At 35.9% G+C, this 27,876-nt stretch overlaps 1 protein-coding gene across 1 annotated transcript in view; it reads left to right on the forward strand.

The window, feature by feature from the left end:
- Positions 1 to 2,406: 2,406 nt before the first annotated feature.
- Positions 2,407 to 27,876, forward strand: part of NRK (Nik related kinase) — a 181,313-nt gene continuing 155,843 nt past the window's right edge. Inside the window, 2 exon segments of the mRNA XM_049766937.1 lie at positions 2,407 to 2,463; positions 6,725 to 6,790. Of these exon segments, the coding sequence (XP_049622894.1) occupies positions 2,407 to 2,463; positions 6,725 to 6,790 (123 nt within the window).

Here is a 27,876-nt window from a genome sequence, read left to right on the forward strand (position 1 = left end):
TTCCGTGTTTCTATGCTTTTTTAAAATGAAAATTAAAAAAATTAAAATTTGTATAGGTTCTCTGTGGAGTTACAGTTAAACATCTAGCTTCCCCTCCTCCTTCCAAGGGGTCCTATGTGGAGTGATGAAGCCTTGAGCCTCCAATAGAGCCTTGCAACTAGAAATCCTAATGATTTATCCTGGATCATTTCCCCTGGTCAGGACATGGCTCTTTAGAAAGAATTAAACAATCTCATGGGGGTGGGCGGAGCACAGGGATTTTCTTATATACTAACTTTAGGAAATTGTGTAGTCCAAAGACAGTCTGCATTTATAAGCCACTGTTTCCTTTAGCAAAGAATTTCTTTCAAAATTTTATTACTAGATTACGTGTTTCTGAAAACTAGAAACTTACACTAAAGTGTAACTTTCCATACCTAGCTCACCGGCTTCTCTCTCTTCTCTGTTCTGAAATATCATTTTCAAAATAATATTTAGGAACATCCAGACGTATTTTACTGAGGACATAAGAATTCATTAATTGTTTTTTATAAAATAAGAAAACTTTTTGAAGTAGGGTAGTCAAGTTTTAATTGAAATAACATGACAATTAATTCTACAACACCCGAGTTTGTGATTAGGTGAAAGAGGTAGTTGGTTTTCTCTGTATCCATTAGCAGATATTTTTTTTCTTTCCTGAGACCCAGTTCCTCCAGCTGTGTCCATTTCAGAGCTCGTAGAGGCCGGATGATTAAAGAATATACAGAAATCAAACTCTGGAATTCAAACGCATTAGGGGAAAAATCCGATCCAAAAACAAATACAAAAGTTGGAAGCATGGCGAAGGAATTATGTTCCATGTGGAAGGAATATATTTGAGTACATATATCTCGAGGCGGGGGAAACTTCTAAATTTCAAAAGAAAACAGGAAGGTAGCCCCTCTAGTTCTGGTTCTGAACCCGGAGTGCGGATGTTACACACAGTTTGGGAGCTCCAGGGAAAGTAAGCAGCGCTAGGACATTTCCTGGAGAGGTCTTTGCAATGTAAGTTAGAGCTTAGAATTCAGTCAGTTTGAGGCTTGAATACTCTATCCCTCCCGCACGCCGTCTATCCCATCAACCTCCCTAGAGAAGCTTCCCTTCTTTGGGATCAATCGCGTTTATCTTTGAAACTGTGGCCGATCACTGAAACGAAGACGCCAGGAAACATTTTGCTAAGAAAGCGCAAATGAATGAAACCTCGCCCGCCAAGCCTGGAGACTGGGAATCTTACAGGAACTTTTTTCTTTTGTGTATTGAGATGACTTTGAAAGCCAAACTGCAAGAGTACAGGAGAACTCTTGCTGCTCACACACACTCCTTAGGGTCAGGTCCAAGCCCTTGACACTAGTGTTCTCGAACATGAGGGGTTTGGGGTCCTTGGACTACATGGAGTTATGAACTTAAGAGACAGGGGAAAGAAAGGGAGTGAAATAGAGACAGGGAGAGGAGAGAGAGAAGATAGAGAGGAGAGTGAATTAGAGACAGAGAAGAGAGGGATGAGAGAGAGAGGGAGAGAGAGGGAGAGGGAGAGAGAGAGAGAGAGAGAGAGAGGAGGGGGAGAGGGAGAGAGGAGGGAAACTTGCCTTTTGGAGCAAGGAGGGAGCAAATTGTTGGCAGAGAGACACAGAGACAGAGAGAGACAGAGAGAGGGACACACACACACACACACACACACACACACACACACACACACACATACGTGGGAAACTCTTGCTTTTTGGAGCAAGGAGGGAGCAAGCTGTTGGCTCTGTTGGCCAAGCTCTGGCCCCCAATCTGGGAGCAGAGCGATTTTCTGAGGCATGCAGCTGTTGAGAAAGTTTCCTGTGGAACCCTTGCCAGTGGGGCTGGGGTGCTGGCCAGGGGATGTGGGAGGGAGCAGGAACGGGGCAGGACGGTGGGAAGCCTCAGGGTAAGTCTAGAAAACCATTACAGCCCCACAGCACCTCCCTTAACTTTGTGGGCGCTCCAGCCCGCCTCCCCGCCGCAAGGCTGCCCACCTGGTGACTTGACGCTGCACCAATCCCCTTGGAGCTGCTTCCAGGAGTGGGGGCTGGAGGCTTCTTGCACCGCCCCCTCCCCACCCTGAAAGAGGAGCACCCCAGCAGCAGCAGGCCAACACTGAGCTCTCTCCTACTGAACGCCCCCACTAGCTTCTAGGTCTCTGGGACCGGCGCACTTGGCAGTTCACAGTTTTGAGCATAACTTTGCTTTCCCCTCTGCTCCAACGACTGCGGTCCTCTTCTCATACCACCCACCAGGGTTCCCTTTACTTCCCCCCCAATTCTCCCCCCCCCTTCCTTCCCCTCCCCTCCTGAACTTCTTGTCTGCATCCAACTCCCCCAAGTGCGCCTAAATCCATCGCCTGCTGCTGTGAAGCTCAAAGCCATGGCTGGACCCGGGGGTTGGAGGGACAAGGAAATCACGGATCTGGGCCATCTGCCGGTGAGTCGAGGGGGGTCCAGGGTCCCCTGCCCTACTCCTCTCAAAGTTAGCTTTTGCTCTTCAACGGGTTCTGAGTTAGTAGGGCTTAAGGGTGCGAATGGGGCGGGAAACTTGGCAGGGTCTTGCTAGAACTTTGTGGAAAATCAGTACCCCCTCCACCAGGACACCCAAAGTTGAGAAGGACATTTAAGTTGGGGATGGCCTAGGAACTCTGGGAAGAGGTGGTAATGACAGGGGGTAGCCTGAGCCACAAAGGGATGTTTTCTAAATATTGTCGGATTCTAGCTGAACTCAAAGGGAAGCTGAAGAGCTTGATGCTTCCCCATCACATTGTTAGTTTGCTCTTTTACCAGCGCCAACTGTCCAAAGCAAAGCAATCTTCTAACTAGGTAATGGCAATCTAGTCAAATTTCCAAGGTTCTCTAGTTTAATTTCTTTCACTTTCCAATAGCACATTCTAAAACCTTATTTTGCCAGGGCACTGTTCCGGATTTAGTATTATAGGAGCTTAAATGACTCGACGCTGCTTTGAAAAGAAATATTTCCTGCATGTCTTCATAGGAAAGAGAAAAAGAAAACAAACAAAATAAAATAAAATAAAACAAAAGGGAATGCAGAGTGCTCACTAGCTAACCAGATTTAGCTTGCCTTTTCTCCTGATTCTCCTTTAACTCCTCTCTCTTTTTCTCTCTTTCTCCCCCACCCTTCCAGAATAGAAACTTTCCTCCAGAGTTGTAATTCATGGGAGTTATTATTGCAGTCTTTATTAGTAGAACTATTATTTTAGCAATACCATTTATTTCATTGGCCAATGGTCTCTGGTTGATACTGATCCCACTCAAATCCATTTCCCAGTTCTGCTTTTATATTGGCAGTTCACTTGCACCCTTTACTGAATGCAAGGGACCCTTGGACTCTGAAAAGGAGAGAACATACACCATATTGAAATGACGACCAGATCAATGTATTTCAGCACAGCCTGTTTACTTTTTCTTTACTTTCTGAAAAGTTAAATAAATATTAACTTTGAGGTTATAGATCTGTTCAAAGATGCAATATCTTAATTATATGTATGTATATTTGGCATTTAAATACTGTCTTGATGATAGCCAACTATTGTCCTTACAAACATAGCCAACTACTGTTCCCACGGAAAAGGGAAATCTACAAATCTCACCTAAATTATTTTATACTAGCATAATGTAGATGAGGTGACATATATAGGTAAGCTTTTTAGCAAATAATTTTCAGTGTTTTAATAAAGTGAACTTCAATACAAACATGGAATTATAAGCGTAGAATAATTTTTATTTTTATTTATTTTTATAATATTCTTGATAAACTTAATAATTTAAAGTCAGAATTTTTCAAAGTAAAATGTTTGTTCACTCAGTAAGCACTCAGTGGAACTGGTGTTTCTCTTTCTGAAGAAAATCTTCATATTCCAACTAGATTTTTCTCTCAAAATTATAAAACTAACAAACTAAATGTTATCTGTTCCGACATTCTCTATGAATGAGGGCAAATAGATGAAGCCACACATAGGCAAACTGATATGATCTATTTCCTGAAACTAACTAATGGAGTGAAAAATGGAATGGCATCAATAGAAAAGATACACGAGGGCAGGGGATTCCTAATACACGAGTAAAATGAAGTAAATATTTAATTGCCATAAAAAGCAAACAAGATTATGCACAATTCTGGTCTTGCCAAACATACAGGTCTGTCTGAAGTTTAAGAATTTTAGCTAGAGTCATGTCCACCCCATCCTTTCTCATTTCCTTTTGACCAATTTTTAGAAATGCAGAAATTTGACAGTTCTCCTGGACACTGAGGTAGGATTTAGTGATTTGTATTTTCTTTGCTTTTAGTATTTCTCAAGTCTTAAAGAACTAAAAAACAATTTAAGGATTGAGACACATATAAACTGTTTAGAAGTTTAAATTTTTAAAAAGTTTTTATTTTGATCATATTGGCTTACATATCTTTCACAGTAGTATTTTAGGTACATATTAACATTGAATCAGGGGAATACCCATCACCAAATTTGTCCTCCTCCCACCCCTGTTTTCTTCCCTTGTTTCCCCCTCTATTTGAGAGGCGGAGCTAGATAGTTCGAGTTATGTGGTTTTGTTTGAAGGAAAGAAAAGCAATAGAATGGGGTAAAAAAATCAAATAAGCTGAAAATGGGCGGAGTCCTTCTAGAGGCTTTCAACCTCAGTTTGAGAGAGGACAGGAAAAAGGTAATTGAAACACCGCAACAATACAGAAAGAAATATCAAATTAAATATCCAGTGAGCACTACAGCAATAAAGACAAGCACCACACAATAGTCTCGGTCCTGAACTCAAACTATGCTGGAGTGCAAAAAGAAAGAGAAAGATAAAATAAAATAAAATAAAATTGGAAACATCAACTTCAATATCTACACCAAAATAAAGAAGTCAAAAAAAATCTATCAGTCAATAAATATATATATGTGGATAAGTTTGCATTTTGATGCAAATTTGTTTAGGGTCCTTGCAATACTTATTCTCAATAGATTATATCTACATATGTATGCATGTGTGTCAGAATATTCCAATCTGTCAACATAGGTTATTTAAATTTGGCAACACCAGCTACTAAGGTAAATATTTGCACAATTAGGAAAAAAGTAATTTGGAGAATAGAGAATACTTCTATGTGAATTAGTTTTACATTGATATACAACCTTTTGTAGGGCTAGACAGTTAAATAACCACAGGACATGATCCCTTAATAAAGGTGAAGTTTGCTGTGCACATTTGAATTTAAAAAGATGAGAAAATATTGGTATTTTCATAGTACAGCTTTTAACTTTAAAGTACTATATAAGAATGAAAACTGTAGATTACCAACAGAGGGAAATTTTATAATTTTCTGCATATTGTTCTAAACTAAGAGATATAAAATGAAAGGAATGACCAGTCAACTATATTTTTTATTAATTAATGGATTCCTACAATTTTTCTGATTAAATATTGACTAAATATATTGTGTAACTTGCAACACTAAAAAGAAGATAGATATGTGTGATTTGTACTTGCTTTTTATAAAAAAAGAATTCTACCACCTTACTTATATATAGATGTACAAGACTATGCATTTTAATCTTGCCTTCTGCCAGAAATAATGCAGTAACACCTGTGTGCATAAATTCATATATGCATATAATTTTAACAGCATTCTTAATATCACTTAATTCATGGGACTAAAAACTTTTCATCTCCAAATCTGGCATGTGTTTCACTATGATAGTCTTCTTTGCCTTCTGTGCTCAATGTGGTAATGGCATTCCTCAGGGCTGTGGTCTTGGTATTTGACAATGACAAGTTTAGTCCTAATCTATATTGGGGTCAGGATTAGACTGTCCTGGAGAACAGTAGTAGCAGAGGCAAACTGAAATAGCACTCGATCCAAAACTATATGTGAATTATGTTAGATTTATATTTAAATATGACTACCAGTTTCCCATTCTGGTTCTTTCTGGTATAAACCAACTTTGAATACTCAGTCACGTAAATCTTTTAGCTTTATCAAGTTATCAAGTTAGCTTTATCAAGCCCCTGTTTTTAAAGATTTTCTTTCTAGCCCACATGTATTAATGTATAAATTCAGCATATTTTGATCTGTTTTCTTTTTCAATCCAAGCTTAAAGCACTGGGTTTTATCTTTGTGCATAAAATATGTGTGTTGTAGGGAAGACTTTATAAAGTTTATGTTTCATAAATTTGTGCTAAGTATAAGAGTCTCTATTTAAACAGAGCTCCAGATGATTCTTAGGCAGTTTGGGAAACACTGGTTAGCAAAAGACATCCTCCATTTCAAATTTTCCATTTGAGCTGAATAATCAATTTCTCCCACCTGTCTCTGAAATTCACCATGCCCTTAATGTATTATAATTGTCATTTTCAAGTACTCTTGCCATAAAAATGATACAGGTAGTAAATTGTAAGAATAAAAAGTCTTTGCTATTTCTTCTGGTTATACCTGTGTAATTGTTCCTTTCTTTTGCTGCTCCATAATTAGGATGTGGCTGAGATATATTCTTGAGCCAAAACCCACTCAAAAAGCCGATTCTGGCTTCCAGCAGCAGTCTACATTGATGGGAAGTGGAAAGGGTATGGGTGGGCTGTTCTTCAGGTAATAAGAGTTTGTAGAGCAGTAACCCAACAGATGTAGCCATAAAAACAAAAATAGAAAGGAAAATTCATTAATTTGCTTTATATGTTTGCAGGATCCAACTGGAATATTCTCTTTGGACAAAACCATTGGTCTTGGAACTTATGGCAGAATCTATTTGGTAAGTGGATTGTGTCTTCATTTGCTCTTAATAACTGTGATTGCAAATGACAATGCTAGGTAGACTTCAAACCAGTAAGGGGAAAAACAAAGAATACAGAAACATAAAATTTCTCTTTGAGAGAAAAATCAATTAAAATAGTCCAACAATATTTTATGATGATTATAAAAGTATGAAAATAAAGGAAATGAATGGAGAATTTGTAGCAAGCCAAATGCTTAAGAAAACATCTAAAATTTCAGTACCAGGAATGTGCTTAGTGATAGAGCATGTCTTTGTTTCTGTGAGTTTTTTTCTTGGCACTAATTCACTACTTTTTATTATCAGACAATTAGTAAAATCAGTAGTAGGTATATCCCAGATTATAACATCCAGTGTTGCTAGATGTGGCCCTGGAGATCCATAGTATTCCAAGGTCAGAGACATAATGTCTTTCGGCCATAGCTTTGAACCACCACTATAGCAAGTATTGCTATAGTGGCCACAGCTCCCTCATTATTGCTTGGGAGACTCCTCACAGAAATTGAAAGATAAAATAAGGGACTGGAGCAATAGCACAGTGTTAGGGCGTTTGCCTTGCATGCGGCCAACACAGGACTGACGCTGGTTCGAATCCCAGCATCCCATATAGTGCCCTGTGCCTGCCAGAAGCGATTTCTGAGCGCAGAAGCCAGGAGTAACCCCTGAGCGCCGCTGGGTATGACCCAACCCCCCAAAGATAAAATAAATAACATAATAATCACAAGTTGGGAAGGAAAATTAGTTCAAATAAGATGTACCCAAATCAATCAATGCTGGTTTTAAATTACACATATCCTCCATTCTACATCTGCGATGTTCTGGTTACTCATATTCATCTTTGAAATTTAACTTTATAGTATAAAAATAATACAAAATAAAACAAAAGTTGAATATTACAGAATTTTTTCACACGTACATATTTCTAATAACATATTGAAAATTTGTGTGCTATAATATAGAAAAACAATGTGCATGTGTTACAGAATTTGCCAAGAACTCTACCAAAAATGATTCTTTATTAAGTTCATCTTTACTAGTGATTCTTTTCTAAGCACAAAATATATGTTTCATGTTCCAGGCACTGTGATAGTCTGGTGGTAATCAGATGAACGAAACAATTGCCATTTCTTCTCTGACTTAATGTATAGAAACATGATTAAGTGTGTGCCCATGTGAGGAGGGTGATAGTGAAGTTGGAGATGTGCATATATATATATACATGAAAATTGTGTAACTACTGTATAATTGAAACTGTAATGCATCCTTTGGAAGATATTTCTTAAAATATAAAGGCATTAGGTAGGGGATGCTTAATTTGTATTGAGGGATCAGTTTTGTCCTTTATGGGAACTGGTAGTTAAATTGATAACAGAAGGATTGATATGTCAAACAAAGATGCAGTACTATATTAACACATTCTGTACAGAGGTAGGAACAGTATTAAAATAGAGGTTCTATAATACTGCAATCACATTTATCATGTCCTCCCAATCTCTAATATATAAAATAAATATTTTCTAAGTCTCTGGTACCACTCTTTTTTGCTTTGCTTTGGGGCTTCACCAGGCTGTGCTCAGGGTTGAATCCAATCTCTGTTCAGGAATCATACCTCACAAGGCTTCAGGTAGTGCTAGGTATTGAACAGGGTTGGCCACATGCAAGGCAAGCACTTTTTCTGTTGTACTAATTCTCCAGACACTTATATAACATTTTTACGTATGCAATGTTCTTTTTTAGTCTAGTACTTGAAAACCATATCTCTGTCCCTAGTCAGGTATATATCTTTATCCTAGACAGCTCCTCAAGATGCAGTTTTATTTCAAGGTTCTGTTACAGGCATACTTTCTAGTTCAGACAAGCTTACCTTCTACTTGCTAAGTCTTGCAACTTTAGGGCTACATTTACCTATAGGTGACTTCTGTTTTCATTTATCTACCCAGGTTGGGATAATCTTTTAAAAATTCACAAAATTGCACGTCAGATGTTTGTTGATAAAAATGATACTGCAGAAGACACCTAAATTCATAAAGCAAGTTGGTTAATATGGAGAAGAGAGAGTATGTTATATTAATAAAAATAGACACCTTCCCTTTTAACAGAATTGATAGTAGACTATAATGTGACACAGAGACAAGATTATTGTTTGTTTTTTTACCTCAACTATTTGAATTAGTGATGAACTAAACTGTGTCTACTAGGTGGCATTTGATACTTCATTTATAAATATGCCTCTACCTTTTATGTATTAATTTCCCTACTTTAAATTTTTGTTACTATGAACACATTTTCATTTCTAAAGGGTGTGTTTTTTGTATTTATATTTTTCCAATTCAAAGATATAGCACTCCTTCCATCACTAGATCTTAGGACTATAAAAATCTCAGAGTAAAAGGCAAAGGTAAGTAGACAGTACAAAAAGCTCTCTTACAACTCATCCGAGCAGTGATGCCATATACAGAAGAAAAATCAAGAGGGTAATAAAGGTGAGTTTTGTATGCTATACCTTTTTCAAAATGTTACATCTTAATTTTTATATTTGGTAAAGTTTACCTTGTTAAGTATACAATTTCTGAATTTGGAAAATACTTTTTTGGAGGCCAGAGTGATAGCACACTGGGAAGAGCATTTGCATTGCAAGCAGCTGACTTGGGTTCGACCCCCAGTATCCCATATGCTCCCCCAAGCACCTCCAGGAGTGATTTCTGAGCGCAGAACCATGAATAACCCCTGAGCTCCTCAAGTGTGGCAAAAAAGAAAAATACATTTTTTCATTAAATAAAACTATTATAAAAATGTTTCAATGTTAATACCAAATGTTAAGGCCAATGTTAATATGAAAATATCACTTTATACTCTTAATAAACATTATGTTGTCCTAGCGTGTATGCAATTGTTGTGCTTGTTACACTTTATTTTATTTTATTTTTTTTGGTTTTTGGGCCACACCCAGCTTTGCTCAGGGGTTACTCCTGGCTGTCTGCTCAGAAATAGGTCCTGGCAGGCACGGGGGACCATATGGGACACCGGGATTCGAACCAACCACCTTTGGTCCTGGATCAGCTGCTTGCAAGGCAAACGCCGCTGTGCTATCTCTCCGGGCTCAATTACACTTTATTTTATATGACACAAACCTACTATTCTATTACTTATACTCAGTAATTCTACGTGTTATTTAGTAGGTTATATTTTAGAACATTTAAATGAAAGAAAAAACCTTAATATCTGTTTGAACCATTTCTGGAATCATCATTTCTGGAAAATTGTATCCAAGTTATCTAGTATGATACTTCTTGAACTGGAAGAATTTGTATACATTTTCTTATAGTACAGGAATTAGAGTAATGCTGTGTTGTTGCTTCTTCAGTTTGAAAGATAGTTAATTAATATATTGTTATTGACAGTCTTTTCTTTCAGAAATTCTATTCCAAAATCTTGTGAATTAAAGTTCCTGAATTCTACTATAATTCCGACCTCTTTGTAATTTTTTTTGTGTGTGTCACACCCAGCAGCACTCAGGGATTACTCCTGGCTCTAGGCTCAGAAATCGCTCCTGGCAGGCTCAGGGGACCATATGGGATGCCGGGATTCAAATCACCGTCTTTCTGCATGCAAGGCAAATGCCCTACCTCTGTGCTATCGTTCCGGCTCCCTCTTTGTATTTTTATTATGCATTGAGGTACTTATCACCTTGAGATAGTTTCCTAATTTTTTTTATTTTCAGCAGTTTAAAGAGAAAAGTCAGTGTTTTTCATTTTTGTAGTTTTGTGTGTATATGCTTGTGTATTTGTGTGTGGTGTTGTGAAGGTAGTTATCCTTAGGATTTCTGTGAGCTCCTTTTATGTATGATCTGAATAATGGCATATACTTTTATTTGAGGGTATTTATGATAGGGAAATTTTAACCATACACAATGGCTTTCAGGGTGTATTTTATTTTTTATTATAATTATGTTATATAAGAACCATGGATATAAAGTTGTTTATGATTTAGTTTTAGCCAGGGGATGCACACCACCCTTCACGAGTGCATATTTCCCACCACCAATATCCCAAGTTTCCCTCCCACCTGCCCACTTCGTCATCTTCTGGGGAAGGTATTTTATATCTCACAGTGTCTTCCTCTATTTTTCTTTTTGATATTGTGGTTTGCACTGTTAGGAAGGGGTACCATACGTATCATTTTATTTACTTTCAGCACCCGGTTTTTGTCCAGAGCGATCTGTTCCAACTAATATTGTCATAGTGAACACTTCTTTACCCTAACTGCACTGTTCCAGTATTTGTGGCAAGCTTTCTACCATATTGGCCCTCTCCTGACCCTCATCTCTATTGCTTCTGAATATTATTATCATATTATCCTTTTTCCTTATATCTAACAAATAAATGAGATATTATGCCTATCTCTCTACCTCTGACCCATTTTACTCAGCATAATGATTTCATATCTATCCAAGTATAAGCAAATTTCATGAGTTATTTTTTCCTAACAGCTATGTAGTATTTCGTTGCTTAGATACTACAGTTTATTTTACAATTCATCTTTTCTCGGGCATTTGAGTTGTTTCCAGATTCTGGTTATTGTTAAGTAGTGCTATGATGACCATAGGTGTTCAGAGGGCTTTTATACGTAGAGTTTTAGGTTCCTAGGTTATATCCCAGGAGTGATATTGCTGGGTCTTATATAAGCTCAATTTCTTGTTGTTTTTTTTTTTGAAGAACATAACCTTAAACTGAGAATCTTTGGCATCTCAAAGGAAACAGTGACTAGGATACAGACTAATCAAGGAAAATGAATGCGAAAAACAATTTACCCAATACTCATCAGATAAGATACCCACCTAAGAGATAAAAAAGCACTGATAGAATTTAGCAAGAAAAAATATCTAACCACATCAAAAATGGGAAGAAGAAATAAACAGACATTCCATCAAAGAAGAAATACATATGGCCAAAAGGCACATGAAAAAGTGTTGCACATCACTAATCATCAGGGAGATACAAATCAAAATAACAATGAGATATTATCTCACACCACAGAGACTGGCAGACATAACAAAGAACAAGAACAACCAGTGCTGGTGCGGATGCAGGGAGAGACTGTTATTCACTGCTGGTGAAAATGTTGACTAGTCCAGCCTTTTTGGAAAATATTATGAATATTTCTCTGGGTTTATTTCTAACTCTGTGCTCAAGGTTCATTACACCTACCAAGGCTCAGAATACTTCATTCAGTGATTAGGGTACCATATGCAGTGCTGTATTGATCCTTGGTTGTATGCCTGAATGGCAAGTTCCTTACCAGATATACTATTTCTCACCCAGCAGCAAATTCTTATCCTGTACTCTTCAAATATGTTTATTTACCTATGCCTTTCTTGAAAAAATAAATTTTATGTGTCTCAGACCATTTAATATCAGCTGGAATTCTGTCTTTATTTCACTTGTGTGAGAGTGGGTGTGTTTATATGTTCATTTATTTTTGTTAATTTTTCTCTTTGGATAATTTTTCTCTCTCTTCAACTCCATTTATTTCTTTCTCAGTTATTTTGAAGACACTGGTGAAATGAAAAGAACAATCATTTGTATTTTATTTATATTTCATTAAATATATTTACATATTACTCATTATTATTGCGCCAAGCAGTATTCAGATATAACTTCTGGTTCTACACTCAGGGTTTACTCCTGGTGAGCATGCGTGAGTGAGCATATGGTATGTCAGGGATTGAACACACATTGGCCAAATGAAAGGCGAGAACTTTATCTACTGTTCTACCTGGCCCCATATTACTCAGTTTTATGTTAAATTTTCTACTTTATAATTTCAATATCTAAATCATCTTTGAGACTGGTTATAATGATTATTTTCTCTCTTGAAAGTGAACTTTATTTTATGTTTTTATTTTTGTTTATCAAATATTTTGTTTGAATGTGGGTAATAGTCCTACTAATAAAGACTAAAATAAGTATTTTTATTAATTGAAGTAGGTACACTTACTCTGCCAGTTCACTGACGGGGGAGGTTGAGTAAATTTAATTGGAAAAGGAGATAGAATTGTGTTATGTCCTTACTATGATTACTCTCAGTTCACCACCAACTTGTTTCTAGCATGTGGGCTGGTTTATTGAGTATTTTTTCTCAATATTCTTACACTTTCTTTATATTTAAACTTCTGTGAATTTGTACCTTTCCGTGTTCTCCTGCCTTCTCTGGCAATTGGGGCAGAGCAGGTTTAATTGTTATTCTAATTAACCTCAATTATAGGCAGAGTTTACAACTGTAGGTCTTGAAAGGATGCTTTTCTTGTTTATTCTGCCTCTTTACTAGCAGTAGAACATTTCCAATAGTACTAATTTCTGTCTTTACCCCAGAAGTAGAAAATATATCACTTTACATTTCTCCTTGCAGCAGCAGGTTTTTTCCTCTGCTTAGAATAGTGATTTTCTTTCCATAAGGATTATGCAATATAGGTGTTCTTTAGGGAAAATGAAATACAGGATGATTTCATGCTTTTTCTGTCAGAATGGATTCCACCAGACCAGCACTATAAATCTGGGACAAGCAGAGGGTGAGCCTTAAAGTATGGTACTTTATAATCAAGCTGATATATACTTGGCTTTTAGCAATTAACTAATTTAGTTGAATTCTTTATAACTATTTCTTTGTTGACATAGTCATGCCCCAACAACCACATGTGAGGCAGTATTTAATATATCCATGTAGGTATTGTCTTTATTCAGATACCAGATTAATTTTTGCCTTTGGACTTTGGTCTGGATTCAAGAAAAATTATGACTCAACTTTTTAAAATTTTTTTCTGTGGATGGCACTCTTTCAAACTTCTTGTATCATAATAAGAGTCAAACTTTATATATTGTATAGGAAATTATAAAATGTAAGAAGACAAATAAATATTTCTAAATAAGATTAAAAACTAATGTCAGGATAGATTTAGTGATTTTGATAAAATGATTCAAATTAAAAGTATGTATTTTAAGGAGAAATAAAATTTACCAAAATGTAGATAGAGACTGGGGGGAACTGATCAGATGACTAATGCATGTTCTTTGTTTACACATGGAAGTCCTGGCATGGTAGTGGTTCCTGAGATGGTTATTTAATTAATAATTAGCTTACAATTAAAATATACTCTTTAAATTTTGTTTAAGTATAAATGACAGTTGTTTAAAAAACTGTATATGTTTGAAGAGTACATTAATGACCATCAATGTACTAGTATTCTTCCCTCCTCTACAGTATATTGGACCCACATTAATTACCCTTTGATTCCTCTCCACCCAGTTTACTGCCCTCAGTTCTGGGGTTAAAAATCCCATAATTTGGGCCAGAGAGATAGCACAGTGGTAGGGCATTTGCCTTGCACACAGTCGATCCAGGAAGGACAGTGATTCAAATTCCGGCATCTCATATGGTCCCCTGTGCTTGCCAGGAACAATTTCTGAACATAGAGCCAGGAGTGACTCCTGAGCACTGCTGGGTATGACCCAAACCCCTCCCCAAATTCCCTAATTTGGTTTGAATTTCTTTTCTCTTACTTTGGTTTCCAGTAAAACATGTAAGAGAAACAACAATCCACTCTATGTCTTTTATATAATTTATTTTGTATAATATAAAATTCTGGTTCCATTTAGACTATTGAAAATTTCAATATTGCGTTTTTAAATATCTGTGTAAATTTTATTGTGTAACATATATGTATATATAAACATATTTTATTGAGGTATTTGTTTTGAAAAATTATAAATGTTATATATAAAGGGTACAGTTTAAACAAATTATGTCCATTGTCATAGTATCAGTATCTGTCCATTATAGTCCACTGAACCCCAATATTTTAAATTCACTTCACTCCCCATCTTTGGAAACCTTAGTCTGACAGACTTTAAAGTATGTCACATTTATTTTATCTCTCCATCCATTGATTAATACTTTGAATGTATCCATACATTGGCTATTGAAGAATTCTAATGCATATAAGTGCACATAAATTTTTTTATTTTTGGGTGCAGAAGTAGGTTAGGCCTAACATGAAAATGTTCAGATACTGGCAGCATTAAAAGGACTATATATAGTATTGATGATTGGGCCAGGGTTGGTTATATGAAGGTAAATACCATAATCACTTAATTTCTCTGGGCCACATAGACCTTTTAGCAGCATTTTAATATTATCTATAGAGATATCTAGAAATGGAATTGCTTCATTATATGTAGATCTAATCTCCATACACAGTTATACACAGAGGTTACTCCTGACTGTGCACTAAGGAATCAATCCTGGCCCAGGTGGTGCTAAGGGAACAATGTAGGATGACGAGGATAGAACCTAGTTAGGCTAAGTGGAAGGTGAATGTCTTATCCACTGTACTATCTCTCCAACTCTGGTAATAGATCATATTTTAATATTTTGAATTGCTTCTTCACTGTTTTTACATAGAGACAGCTAGTTCGAAACCCCAGTGTGCAAAGTTATTTATTCTCTTCCTTTTAGCTGAGGATGAAAATAAAACTTACTGTTTATAATTTACTACTGTGAAATGATAGCTCATTTAAGTTTTAGCTTACATTTCCCTATTAATGCATGATAGTCGATTTATTTTCATGCGTCCTTGGATTATATGCTTATATTTTCTGGAGAAGTTCTCTTTCAGTTCTTCTGCTCATAAATTTGAGGGGGAGGCCACATCCAGCAGGGCTTACACCTGTCTCAGTGCTCACGGATCACTCTTGGTGGACTTGGAGAGCCATTTTGGGTGCTAGAGCTCAAGTTCAAGTTAGTTGTGTGAAAGGCAAAGGTCCTGTAGGATTCTGGCACCAGCCCCCACCCCATGGGGCTGATGCAAGAGTGGGTAAGGGTCTCTTCCAGCCCGTGGCCTCAAGGCTGGACTCGGGAAAGAGAGGGAAGACTGTGAGCCACAGACCACTCACAGGGAAGCATTGTCAGAGCAATAGGTTTCTTTTATTGAAGGTAGGGACAAGGCGTTTAAGGGCAAACTTTAGGCCGGAAACAATGTGGATAATACAGTCTAGACATTACAGCAACAAGATGGTATGCAGAGACAAAGGTCACAAGGTCATTGATTTGGATGGTATGTAAAGATAGCAGTTACAATGACCATGGCATCATTAAATCAGGAAGCATGTAAAGATAGCAGTTTCAATGCTTATGGCACTATTAGCCTAGACAGGTTGTTTGACCTGAATGACTTTCTCCTTAACTCATCCTGCACTCATAACAGAAGGGACATATGATTTTAAACAGAGACTTTCTTTTATATTCAAGACCAGCTTGCAGAAATCCCCTTATTACCTGGCTTCTCTCCCCACAATGTCCTACATACTATACTATCTCTCCTGTACTTATCCTCATTTTTATTTAGTTACATTTCAAGGGAGGGAAGCATGTTAATGAATTTTATGAGATCTTTGTGTATGGTGTATATTAGCTCCTTGTCAGGTGTTTGGGTTTTTTTTGTAGGTTTTTTTTGTTTTTGTTTTTGTTTTTGCTTTTTGCATCACACCCTGTAATGCTCAGGGGTTACTCCTGGCTATGTGATCAGAAATGGTTCCTGACTCAGGGGACCATATGGGATGCAGGGGATCAAACCAAGGTCCATCCTGGATCGACAGGCAAATGCCCTACTGCCCTACTGTGATATTGCTCTGGTACTTCATTGTCAGCTGTTTTATCGAAAATATTTTCTCTAATCAATAGGGTATCTTTTCATTTTAATGATAGTATTTTCACTATGAAGAACTTTGTAAGTTTATTGTAATCTTGTTAGTTTTTACTTTGTTTCCCCTGTTGTTAGAGTCAAATACCCAAAACATCAATATTATGTTTATTATATTATTATTTATATTATGTTATGATATTATGTAACATCAACACCAGGATTATGGAGGGAATCGTCTTTGTAAAACTGTTTTTAATATATCAGTCCTAGGAAAATGTATGTGGAAATGCTCTAATAAGTCATTTTGATGAGTCATATAAATAGATGGGACACTTCTAGAAGATCTAATACACTTTTTCTCTACTATTCAGGAAATTAAACTTTGCTTTATTTTGCACATAAATGTTTATTTATGTGTATCTGCTATCTGTGAATATATTAAATTTGTGTATACACTCATATGCATGTGTATGCAAATATGTACAGGAATATCATGTACTGATGTATACTGATTCCATGTATATTGGGTTTATATATTACATTGGTTTATACATTACATATGTATTATTGTGTTTTTTATGTATTATTGTGGATTTTTCAGCAAATTAAGTAAATAAGGTTTAATTATCAAGAACTCATTTTCCTGATCTCCCAGTAGTTACTAAAACTTAGTTAACTGGGACTTCACTGTTTATCATGAAATAGATATTTAGTATAACAACATTTAGGTGACTCAAACTCTTGAAAGAAGATTGCTTATTAAGTTGATTTTATGAATTTCTGATATGTTATGACATGTGTGTTTCTTTGTCAAAAGCAGATTATAAACAATGTCAAAATTTTATTTTTTTAATTTTTTTCTTTTTTAATTTAAAATTTTAATTTTTAAAAATTAAAAAATTTATTTTTCTTTATTTAAGCATCATGATTACATACATGATTGGACTTGGGTTTCTGTCACAAAAAGAACACCCTCCTTTACCAGTGCAACCTTACCATCTCCCTCCTTACCTACCCACTGCCTATATTCAAGACAGGCATTCTACTTCTCTCACTCATTAACATTATCATGATAGTTAGTGTAGCCATCTCTCTAAGTAAGCTCATCACTCTATGTGGTTAGCTTCACATCAAGAGCCAATCCATCCAACCCTGATCTCTATTTTTTCTTTGCATTATTACATTAATGTCTTTTGTTTTTCTTAAAAGCCATTGATGAGTGAAACTATTCTGTGTCTATCACTCTCCCTCTGACTTATTTCATCCAGTATAATAGATTCCATGTACATCTATGTATAGGAAAATTTCATAACTTCATCTCTTCAAATGGCTGAATAATATTCCGTTGGGTAAATATACCATAGTTTCTTTAGCCATTCATCTGCTGAAGGGCATCTTGGTTGTTTCCAGAGTCTAGCTATTGTAAGTAATGCTGCAATGACTAGAAGTGTGAGGAAGGCGTTTTTGTATTGTGTTTTTTGTTCCTAGGGTATATTCCTAGAAGTGGTATAGCTGGATCATATGGGAGCTCAATTTCCAGTCTTTTGAGGAATCTCCACATTGTTTTCCATAAAGGCTAGACAAGACAGCATTTCCACCAGCAGTGAATGAGAGTTTTTTTCCACATCCCTGCCAGCATTTATTGTTCTTGTTCTCTATGGTATGAGATTGTATCTCATTGTTGTTTTGATTTGCATATCCCTGATAATTGTTGATGTGGAGCATTTTTTCATGTGCCTTTTGGCCAGTTCTATTTCTTCTTTGAGGAATTGTCTATTCATGCCTTCTTCCCATTCTTTGATGGGGTTAGATGTTATGTTCTGTTAAAGTACTTACCTTGTATATTTTTTATATTAGCCCTTTTCTGATGGTTAGTGCGTGAATAATTTCTCCCATTCTGTGGGTGGCTTTTGTATCCTAGGTATTATGTTCTTTGAGGTGCAGAAGCTTCTCAGCTTAATATAATCCCATCGGTTTATCTCTGCTTCCACTTGTTTGGAGAGTGTTTCCTCCTTGAAGATGCCTTTAGTCTCAATGTCATGGAGTTTTTTAACCTACGTGTTGCTCTGTATACCTTATGGTTTGGGGCCTGATATCAAAGTATTTAATCTATATGGAATGGACCTTGTGCATGATCTTCTTAGATGGAATTTGGAGTTCACTTTTTTGCAGATGGCTGACCAGTTTTACAAACACCACTTGTTGAAGAGAAATGCTCCATTTTGCTTTTTAGCCCCTTTATCAAAAATTAACTGTATATCTAGGGCACATTCTCTGAATACTCAAGTCAGTTCCTCTGATTAAGGGTCTGTCTTTATTCCAATACCATGCTGATTTAATAACTATAACTTCGTAATACAATTTAAAGTAGGGGAAAGTGATGCCTCCCATATTCCTTTCCCCAAGGATTGTTGGAGCTATTTGCAGGCATTTATTATTCTAAATGAATTTCAGGAGTGTTTGATACTCTTTTTGAAGAATGTCATGAGTTTGCATTAAATCTGTACAATGCTTTGGGGAGTATTGACATTTTAATGATGTTAATCCTACAAGTCCATGAACAGGGTACATGTCTCCATTTTTTTTTTTTTTTTTTTTTGGTTTTTGGGCCACACCCGGTGACGCTCAGGGGTTACTCCTGGCTATGCGCTCAGAAGTCGCTCCTGGTTTGGGGGACCATATGGGACACCGGGGGATCGAACTGCGGTCCGTCCAAGGCTAGCGCAGGCAAGGCAGGCACCTTACCTTTAGCGCCACCGCCTGGCCCATGTCTCCATTTTTGTGTGTCCTCTTTTATTTCTTGAAGCAGGGCTTTGATGTAGTTTTCTTTGTATAGGTTCTTCAACTCTTTAGTCAAGTTTACTCCAAGATATTTGAGTTTGTGTGACGCTAATGTGAATGGGATTGTTTTTTAATGTCATTATTTGTGTATAAGAAGGCCATTGATTTTTGCGTGTTAATTTTGTAGCTTGCCACTTTGATATATATATATATATATATATATATATATATATATATATATATATATATATATATGTATATTGTTTCTAGAAGCGTTTTGGTGGAGTTTTTAGAGTTTTCTAAATATAGTATCATATCATCTGCAAAAAAGCAAGAGCTTGATTTCTTCCTTTCCTTGATATCTTTCTCTTGCCTAATCGCTATGGCAAGAACTTCCATCTCTATGTTGAATATGAGTGGTGAGAGAAGGAAGCCTTGTCTTGTACCAAATTTTAACGGAAAGGCTTTTAGTTTATATCCATTGATAATAATAGCTGCCATGGGTTTGTGGTAGATGGCCTTGATTATATTGAGAAAAGTTCCTTCCATTCCAATCTTGAGAGTTTTATCAAGAGTAGGTGTTGGGCCTTATAAAATGCAGTCTCTGCATCTACTGATATGATCATATGGTTTTTATTTTTATTTTTGTTGTATTATGTTGATTTATTTACTTTTGTTAAACCATTCTTGAATTCCTGGAACGAAACCTACTTGGTCATGCTGTATTCCCTTCTTCATAAGGCATTGGATCCTATTTGCTAGAATTTTGTTGAGTAATTTTGCATCTGTGTTCATCAGGGATATTGGTCTGTACTTTTCTGTTTTTGCAGTATCTCTGGTTTTGGTATCAATGTGATGTTAGCTTCATAAAAACTATTTGGTAGTCTTCATAATTTTTCAATTTCATGAAAGAGCCTGAATGGGACTAGTAGTAATTCCTTTTGAAAGGTTTGAAAGAATTCATTAGTGAATCCATCAGGGGTGGGCTCTTGTTTGGGGGATGGCTTTTGATCACCATTTTAATTTCCTCACTAATAATGTGTCTGTTTAGATATGCTAGATCATCCTGGTTTAACCATGGAAGATTTGTAAGAGTCCAATAATTTATCAATTTCTTCCAGGTTCTCATGTTTCATGGCATAGAATTTCTCAAAGTAGTCTCTGATTACCCTTGAATCTCTGCAGTGTCTGTAGTGATCTCCCCCTTTTCATTTTTAATCTGAATTATTATGTTTCTCTCTCTCCTTTTCTTTCTGAGTTCACTAGCTGTTGATCAATCTTGTTTATTTTTTCAAAGAACCAACTTTTTTTTCATTGATCATTTGGATTATTTTTTGATTTCCACTCCATTGATTTCTGCGCTAAGCTTTGCTATTTCCTTCTGCCTACTTCTTTTTGGTTTCTTTTTTAATCTTTTTCTAATTTTATAAGCTATGTCATTAAGCTTTTTTATAGGCTCCTTTCTGATATGTGCTTTGCAAAGCAAATAAGTTTTCCTCTTAGTACTGCTTTTGCTGTTTCTCTTACATTCTGATAGTTTTTTTTTATCTTCAGTGACATTTATTTTCAGGAATGTTTTGATATCCTCTTTGATATCATCCTTGATCAACTGGTTGTTCAATAGTTGTTTAATTTCCAGGTCTTGAAGTGTTTCTTCTGTGTACCTTTGTAGTTCACTTCTAATTTCAGTTAACTGTGATCTGAAGGTTGTCTTTACATTTTCTATTCTATTGATTTTATGGAGATACATTTTATGGGCCAGCATGTGTTCTATTCTGGTGAATCACCCATGTACATTGGAGCAGAATGTGTATCCAGTTTTTTGGGGTTTGAGTGTCCTATCTGTATCTACTAGTACAGTTTCTTCTATTTTCTTTTCAGAGCTGGTATATTCTTGTTGTGTTTCAACCTGGTTGACCTATCAAGATGTGCTAAGTCAGTACTGAGGTCTCTCACTATTATTGTGTTGTCTATGATGTCTTCATTCATATTTGTCAACAATTGTATTACATATTTTGCTGGTTCCTCATTGAGTGTGTATATGTTTAGGAATATAATTTCTTTCTGTTGTACATAGCCCTTGATTAGTATAAAATGTCCACTTTTGTCACTTATAGTTTTTCTGAGTATAAAGTTTACGTCATCAGGTACCAATATGACCACTCCAGCTTTTTAAGAAGGTTGTGTTTTTGGATAATTTTCCATCAACCTTTGATTTTGAGTCTTATGTTTATTCTGACTATTCAGATGTATTTCTGTAGATAGCAGAACTTTGGATTCAGCTTTTTGATCCATTTTTCCACTCTGGTGCATTTAGTTCATTGATGTTGAGAGAGATAATTGTCATGGGATTTAGTGTCATCTTTATATGGGAGTTTTGTGTGCCTTTTGGTCTTTCTTGTCTTAAAGTAGACATTTCAGTTTTTTTTTCAGGCTGGTTTTGAATCTGTAAAAGTTTCTGAGCCGTTGTTTATCTGTGAAGCTATGTATACTTTCTTCAAACCTGTATGTGAGTCTGGCTGGTAGTATTCTAGGTGAAGCATTCATTTCATTGAGTCTTGTCACTATATCCCACCACAGTTTTCTTTTCTTTTCTTTTCTTTTTTTTTGGTTCTTGGGCCACACCCGGCTATGCTCAGGGGTTACTCATGGCTATCTGCTCAGAAATAGCTCCTGGCAGGCACTGGGGACCATGTGGGACACTGGGATTCAAATCAACCACCTTAGGTCCTGGATAGGCTGCTTGCAAGGCAAACACCTCTGTGCTAGCTCTCCGGCCCCCCACCAGTTTTCTACCTTCAGGGTTTCTTGTGACTGGTCTGCTATAAATCTTAAGGATGCTCCTTTCAATGTAATTTTCCTTTTTCATCTTGCTGTTTTCAGTATTTTATACCTATCTGTTTGATTCATCATTGTGTCTAGAATGTGTCTTGGGGTGTTTTCCTTTGGATTTCTTCTAGCTGGTACTCTTCAGAATGTAGGGTTTGGTTGCATGCAATATTTAGCTCTGGGAATTTCTGTGCAATGATATTTTTGATTATTGATTCTTCCTGGGGATTTTCTTCCTGGGTCTCTGGGACTCCAATAATTATTACATTTTCTGTTTTGTTTATCAAAGACTTCTATTTTCATCTTTTTGCAATATTTGTGTATTTTTGCCATTGTTTGATCATTTGCTTTAAGCCTCTTTTCCAATCTCTTGTTTTGTATCGTGTTGTTATGCATCTCATCTTCCAGCTCCCTGATTCTGTTGTCAGCTGTTATTACTCTTTGGAGACACTTTCCATTGAAGTTTTCATTTCACCTACTGAGATTTTCAGACCTGCTCTTTCAGTTTGGAGTTTGTTGATTTCTATCTTTTTGTCCTCATGATTCTTATTTGTGTTCTGTTCAACTCGATCTATGTTTTCTTTGAGTTTTATAAACATCCTCTATATTTCTTCTCTAAACTCCATATTTGAGAGGCTAACTAGGTGATTGGCTCTTCTTGAGTCATCAGTCCTGCAAATTATATTCTCTATGCATGGACTTGCCCTGTTTTATTTCACCATTGTCTGGTGTGTGGTGTTTTTTTTTCTACACGTAATGGTGGATTTAATTGATTAGAAGATGAGAGTTACCTCAAGCAGGAAACCAGGAAGCCATATATGTAGTAATGTAGGTTACCTTTAAAAGCCAGCAGCAGGAGACTGGCACCAACCTTTGTGGGCGGGGACAACCCACCTGCTGGGATCAAGTTCACTGGGGTCTTCCTCTGCATCCTCAAGTTGGACATCAGGAAACCTTCAAAATTTTATTTACAAACTAATGTGCCACTGTAGATTTCTGCAAGTACCAAAGTAGAAGAGAAGGCACTTTCACCTCTGTTACTAGAGCTGTACTGAAGACAAACTCTTAAGAAGATATCTATGAGTTAAATTATGCTAAAAATATTTAATAATTTTCAAGTAAACAGGTATTAAACTGAATTTATTTATACAAATAAACTTATTTTACTTCTCTTAGGTATGAGTGGATTTATAACAAATCCCCCCTCAAGTTTATGGAGAAAAAGATAAATACTGATGTATAAGTTATATCTTATTTCTGTTCAGTAATAATGACATGGAGATGGTTTATTATTGAGTTAAGTATGGAAAAATAAGAATCTTTTTCAGTATGATATTTGTTGGTTGAGTTACTTTATGACAAGGAAAAGGAGGTTGGAATATTCAGGATCTCCTGAGGGAAATGAAGATTCATTATATTCTAAGCACTGGCAATAACATTTTGTATAAATCATTAACTCTAAAAGAAACAAAATAAAACCGCTGCCCTAATACAAAAAGAATAAGTCTCAGAGTTTATCCTCAGGAAAAGGAAGTTTTTCCTGATTCTGAGGAAAGAATTAAGTTATTTGAGAAACAAATTTAGTGAAAAGCAAAAAATGAAGATATAAATGAGTTACTCTAAAGATAGCTCAATGTTCTAATAATGGGTAACATTTATAGAATGCTTACATTGTGCTTAGTTTCTAATTTTTATTGTGTCATTTATATCATGAGATGATAGTACTATTGTAATGTACTATAGAACAATCACCCCACATTTTATAAATGAGGAAAGTTTAAAGATAAGAATTTGAGCAAGTTGAATAATTACTGAACAAGTTTATAAAGTCAGGAAGTTTTTGTACAGATTCAGAAATCAATGAAAAATTTTCCTATCCCTAGTGTTTTAGTTTTAACTTTTTTATATTATATTCAATTCAGTGTATACTAACCGAGTTAAAAATATAGAACTAAGTCAGACCGTTGAAAATAATAGCATCCTGGGGCTGGAGCGATATTACAAGGGTGTTTGCCTAGCAAGCTGCTGACCCAGGACAGAATGAGTTCTATTCCCGGCGTCCCATATGGACCCCAAGCCAGAGAGATTTCTGAGTGCGTAACCAGGAATAACCTCTGAGTGTCACTGGGTGTGGCCCAAAAAACAAAAAAAAGAAAAGAAAGAAAGAAAATAATAACATCCTAATTAGAAAAGATTGTAAGAAACAAGCAACCCGAGGCTAGCAATGATGATAATATATAATATGTTCTCTAGAATACTTGCATTATCACAATTGATATTAAAGCATATTCTAATATAAGTAACTTTTCTAGAACTTAGAGGAATGTATGAAATGGACAGAGACAAACAGATGGGATTTACTGGATACATGAGGCCCTTGGTTAAATTTGTAGACACTGGGAAGTTCTGGGAAGTTGGAGAAATGTTTGCTTTCATGCCAGTACTTCTCTTATAGTGAATTCTAGGCTTTCTAGCCTTTCTTCAAGGATAGAATTATTTTGTCTTAGTTATTGCTTATTCTGGCAGAATGAACTATCACTGTAAGTTTGTGTCTTTCAGAAATGAAACAGACTTTACCCGGTTTCTGTTAAATAAATTTTTTTAATTAAAAATACATTTAGGATTGAGGAGATAGCAAAAGGTTCAAGTGTACATGGGATCTTGATTCTATTGATCTCACTACATATCTCCCAATACCGTAACATATGGTTCCACAGACCATCATAAACATCACAGGAATAGTCCTAGTTGTCTCCACAACATAGGTCTAGAACTATGCCAAAAGCTCAGGTTTAGTATTGAAATATACAGCCTGATTTGCTGACTTTTTCAGGGAGTAGAATCTTTCTGTATTTATAATCAGTGTATTTACATGAATAGGGAGGAAATTCGAAATATGAGCTGTATATCTAATAAAATCTAGGGTACCCTGCTGTTTCTTTGCTAAATTTCTAGGCCTGAGATAGTAAATTACATGTATCAGTTAAGTGACCATAACATGGAAAATAAGAGGGTGACAGAGAACAGATAGGAGTGCATGGATGTAGACAGGTTTGGTATTGAGATAAGGATCTATATAATAAATGTTCAGTTTATGTAAAATTCTCCTTACATTGTCCTATAGTATAAGAAAATAGAGTTCAATAGAACTTAGAGCTTGAGACATTTTTGTGTTAACCTATAAAAGAATTTGCAAGCAGACAAATTCTTCCCACTTAGTTACCAAGAAAGGTTTTAAATGGCAATAAAGAGACAGCTCTAAAGATGCTCTGGTCCCCTCTAAAGATTAGTGCATATGCCAAAGAATCTTTTACTTTTTAAAACTAGTTTGCAAGTATCTTCAAGGTTGATGATCAAGACTTTTAAATTTTTGTTATACCTCCAAAGCACCTTGTAAAATGCCTTATACATAGTAGGCCCAAGGTGATTAGGGGTATATGACTAAAAATCTGTCAGAGGAGTTTGACTATGCTTTCTATTATCCATACTCATTTTCTTCTTATATTATCAGTTTTATTATTATATAAGTAGTTATGAAAATGTTATGCTACTGAGAAAATATATTTTAATTGCCTTAGAGAATAGCATCACTTTATATATATATATGTGTGTGTGTGTGTGTGTGTGTGTGTGTGCACATTTATCATTTAGTCCTGTAGGACTAAAAAGATGCATAAAGGAGTAACCCTGTTCTAAATGACATTTTAACAAGAACTCTGCAGATGAACATCGATGGAAAGTCATTTTACTAATGACACACTGTTAAGCCTATGCTAGAAACTGATTAGACTTTCAAAATTATACCACCTAAGTAATTTTTACTGTGACTATAAAAATGGTGGCATTGTGTAGAGATAAATATTTTCAAAGGATGGAAATATTAGCCTTGTTTTTTACTACTTTCTGCTGAATAAGTCATTTAGGAAGCTTGAAAGACTATTTTTTCTGGGGGTATCGTAGTTTGCTGTAGTGTTTTTGGCATAGCCAAATGTAAGAATGGTTTCAAGAGAGCCTCATACTTTCAGGAAGATGTCTATAACATGTGAAAATATTTCTTGACTTGGAAGATTGACAACTCTTAGAAAGAAAAACACATAAATAAGAGTCTATAAATGCCCTTGCTTGCCAGTTATTGTAATTGGTTTTTAACCATCTTAAATTGTAGTGAGTTTTAAAATATTAAATGGAAAAAAGTGTTAAACTTTTGAAAAGTTTTAAACATTTTAAGTCTTAACCCTTCTTTCTCTATATATAAATATATAAAAAGTATATATAAATATATATAAAGTATATATATATATATATATATATATATATATATATATATATACTCACCTTGGTTCAAATTGAATGTTACTTTTTAGTCTTATGCAATTGGAAATTTCCATCAACCTAAGGTACTTTAGCGATATGTTGTACTGAGGAAACTATAGTCGTATATCATGCTAATCTGAACACAGAGCAGAAATGACATGTGAATACAGATATGCCAACTAGTTTAAGAGAAGATAAAAGAATAGTGATATATTTAGGGAACAGAGTCTATATTAATCACAATAAGCACCATAAGAAAAATGACTTGAGTGAATTTTTCAACACCACCATTCTTCCTCCCAAAATACACAGACTTAACTTAATGGAAAATACAAATAATATGTTGACCTTTTTTGGGGGGGTCACACCCGGCAGTGCTCATAGGTTACTCCTGGCTGTCTGCTCAGAAATAACTCCTGGCAGGCACGGGGGATCATATGGGACACCGGGATTCGAACCAACCACCTTTGGTCCTGGATCGGCTGCTTGCAAGGCAAACGCCCGCTGTGCTATCTCTTAATGCACATAGACTTACTAAACTTTAAAATAAATGTTTTTCATTTTACTCAAAATACTTTTTCTTTGATTTTTGAGCCACACCCAGTGACCCTGGAGGGTTACTCCTGGCTATGTGCTCAGAAATCGCTTTTGGCTTGGGGAACCGTATGGGATGCCAGAAGATAGAACCCTGGTCCCGTCCTAAATCAGCCACGTGCAAGGCAGATGCCCTACCGCTTGGGTTTTGGCTATCACTTCGGCCCCTCAAAACACTTTTTAAAAGAGGCCTTCTCAGGGGCCGGAGAGATAGCATGGAGGTAAGGCGTTTGTCTTTCATGCAGTAGGTCATCGGTTCAAATCCCGGTGTCCCATATGGTTCCCCGTGCCTGCCAGGAACAATATCTGAGCCTGGAGCCAGGAATAACCCCTGAGCACTGCCGGGTGTGACCCAAAAACCACAAAAGAAAAGAGGGCTTCTCAGAGAATTCTGAATGTTTGAACTCAGGAAAGATTATTGTTGAAGTATAAATCACTGTCAACCTACCCACTTAAGTCACTTCAGATGGAAAATTTGGTATGATACCAGAAATTGCTGGATTAACTTCCCTCGTTCCTTAAAACTTTTTGGATGTGGTAGTGGCATGACTGATATACAGGTTAAGTTGGGAGAGAGTTTACAATAATGAGTTAGTGTATGGCCAGTTAATATATGAAAAATATTTTAAATATATAAAAATTAACTATTCTTAATTTCATTGAACTTCCAAAAAAGCCTTCCTAGTTATTTGGTAATAAGAAGTTATATTTTTTATAACTGGCAAAATATTTGACTCTCTACAGAAACTAGTAATTAGAGTAATGTGCCCAGAACTCTTTTACAAATGCTTCTTTTGTTAGAATTACTTTGGTGCTGTGAATTATCTTGCTATTTGCTCAAATTTTATAT

Source organism: Suncus etruscus, chromosome X (assembly GCF_024139225.1).
Source record: "Suncus etruscus isolate mSunEtr1 chromosome X, mSunEtr1.pri.cur, whole genome shotgun sequence".
NCBI classification, from domain to species: Eukaryota; Metazoa; Chordata; class Mammalia; order Eulipotyphla; family Soricidae; genus Suncus; species Suncus etruscus.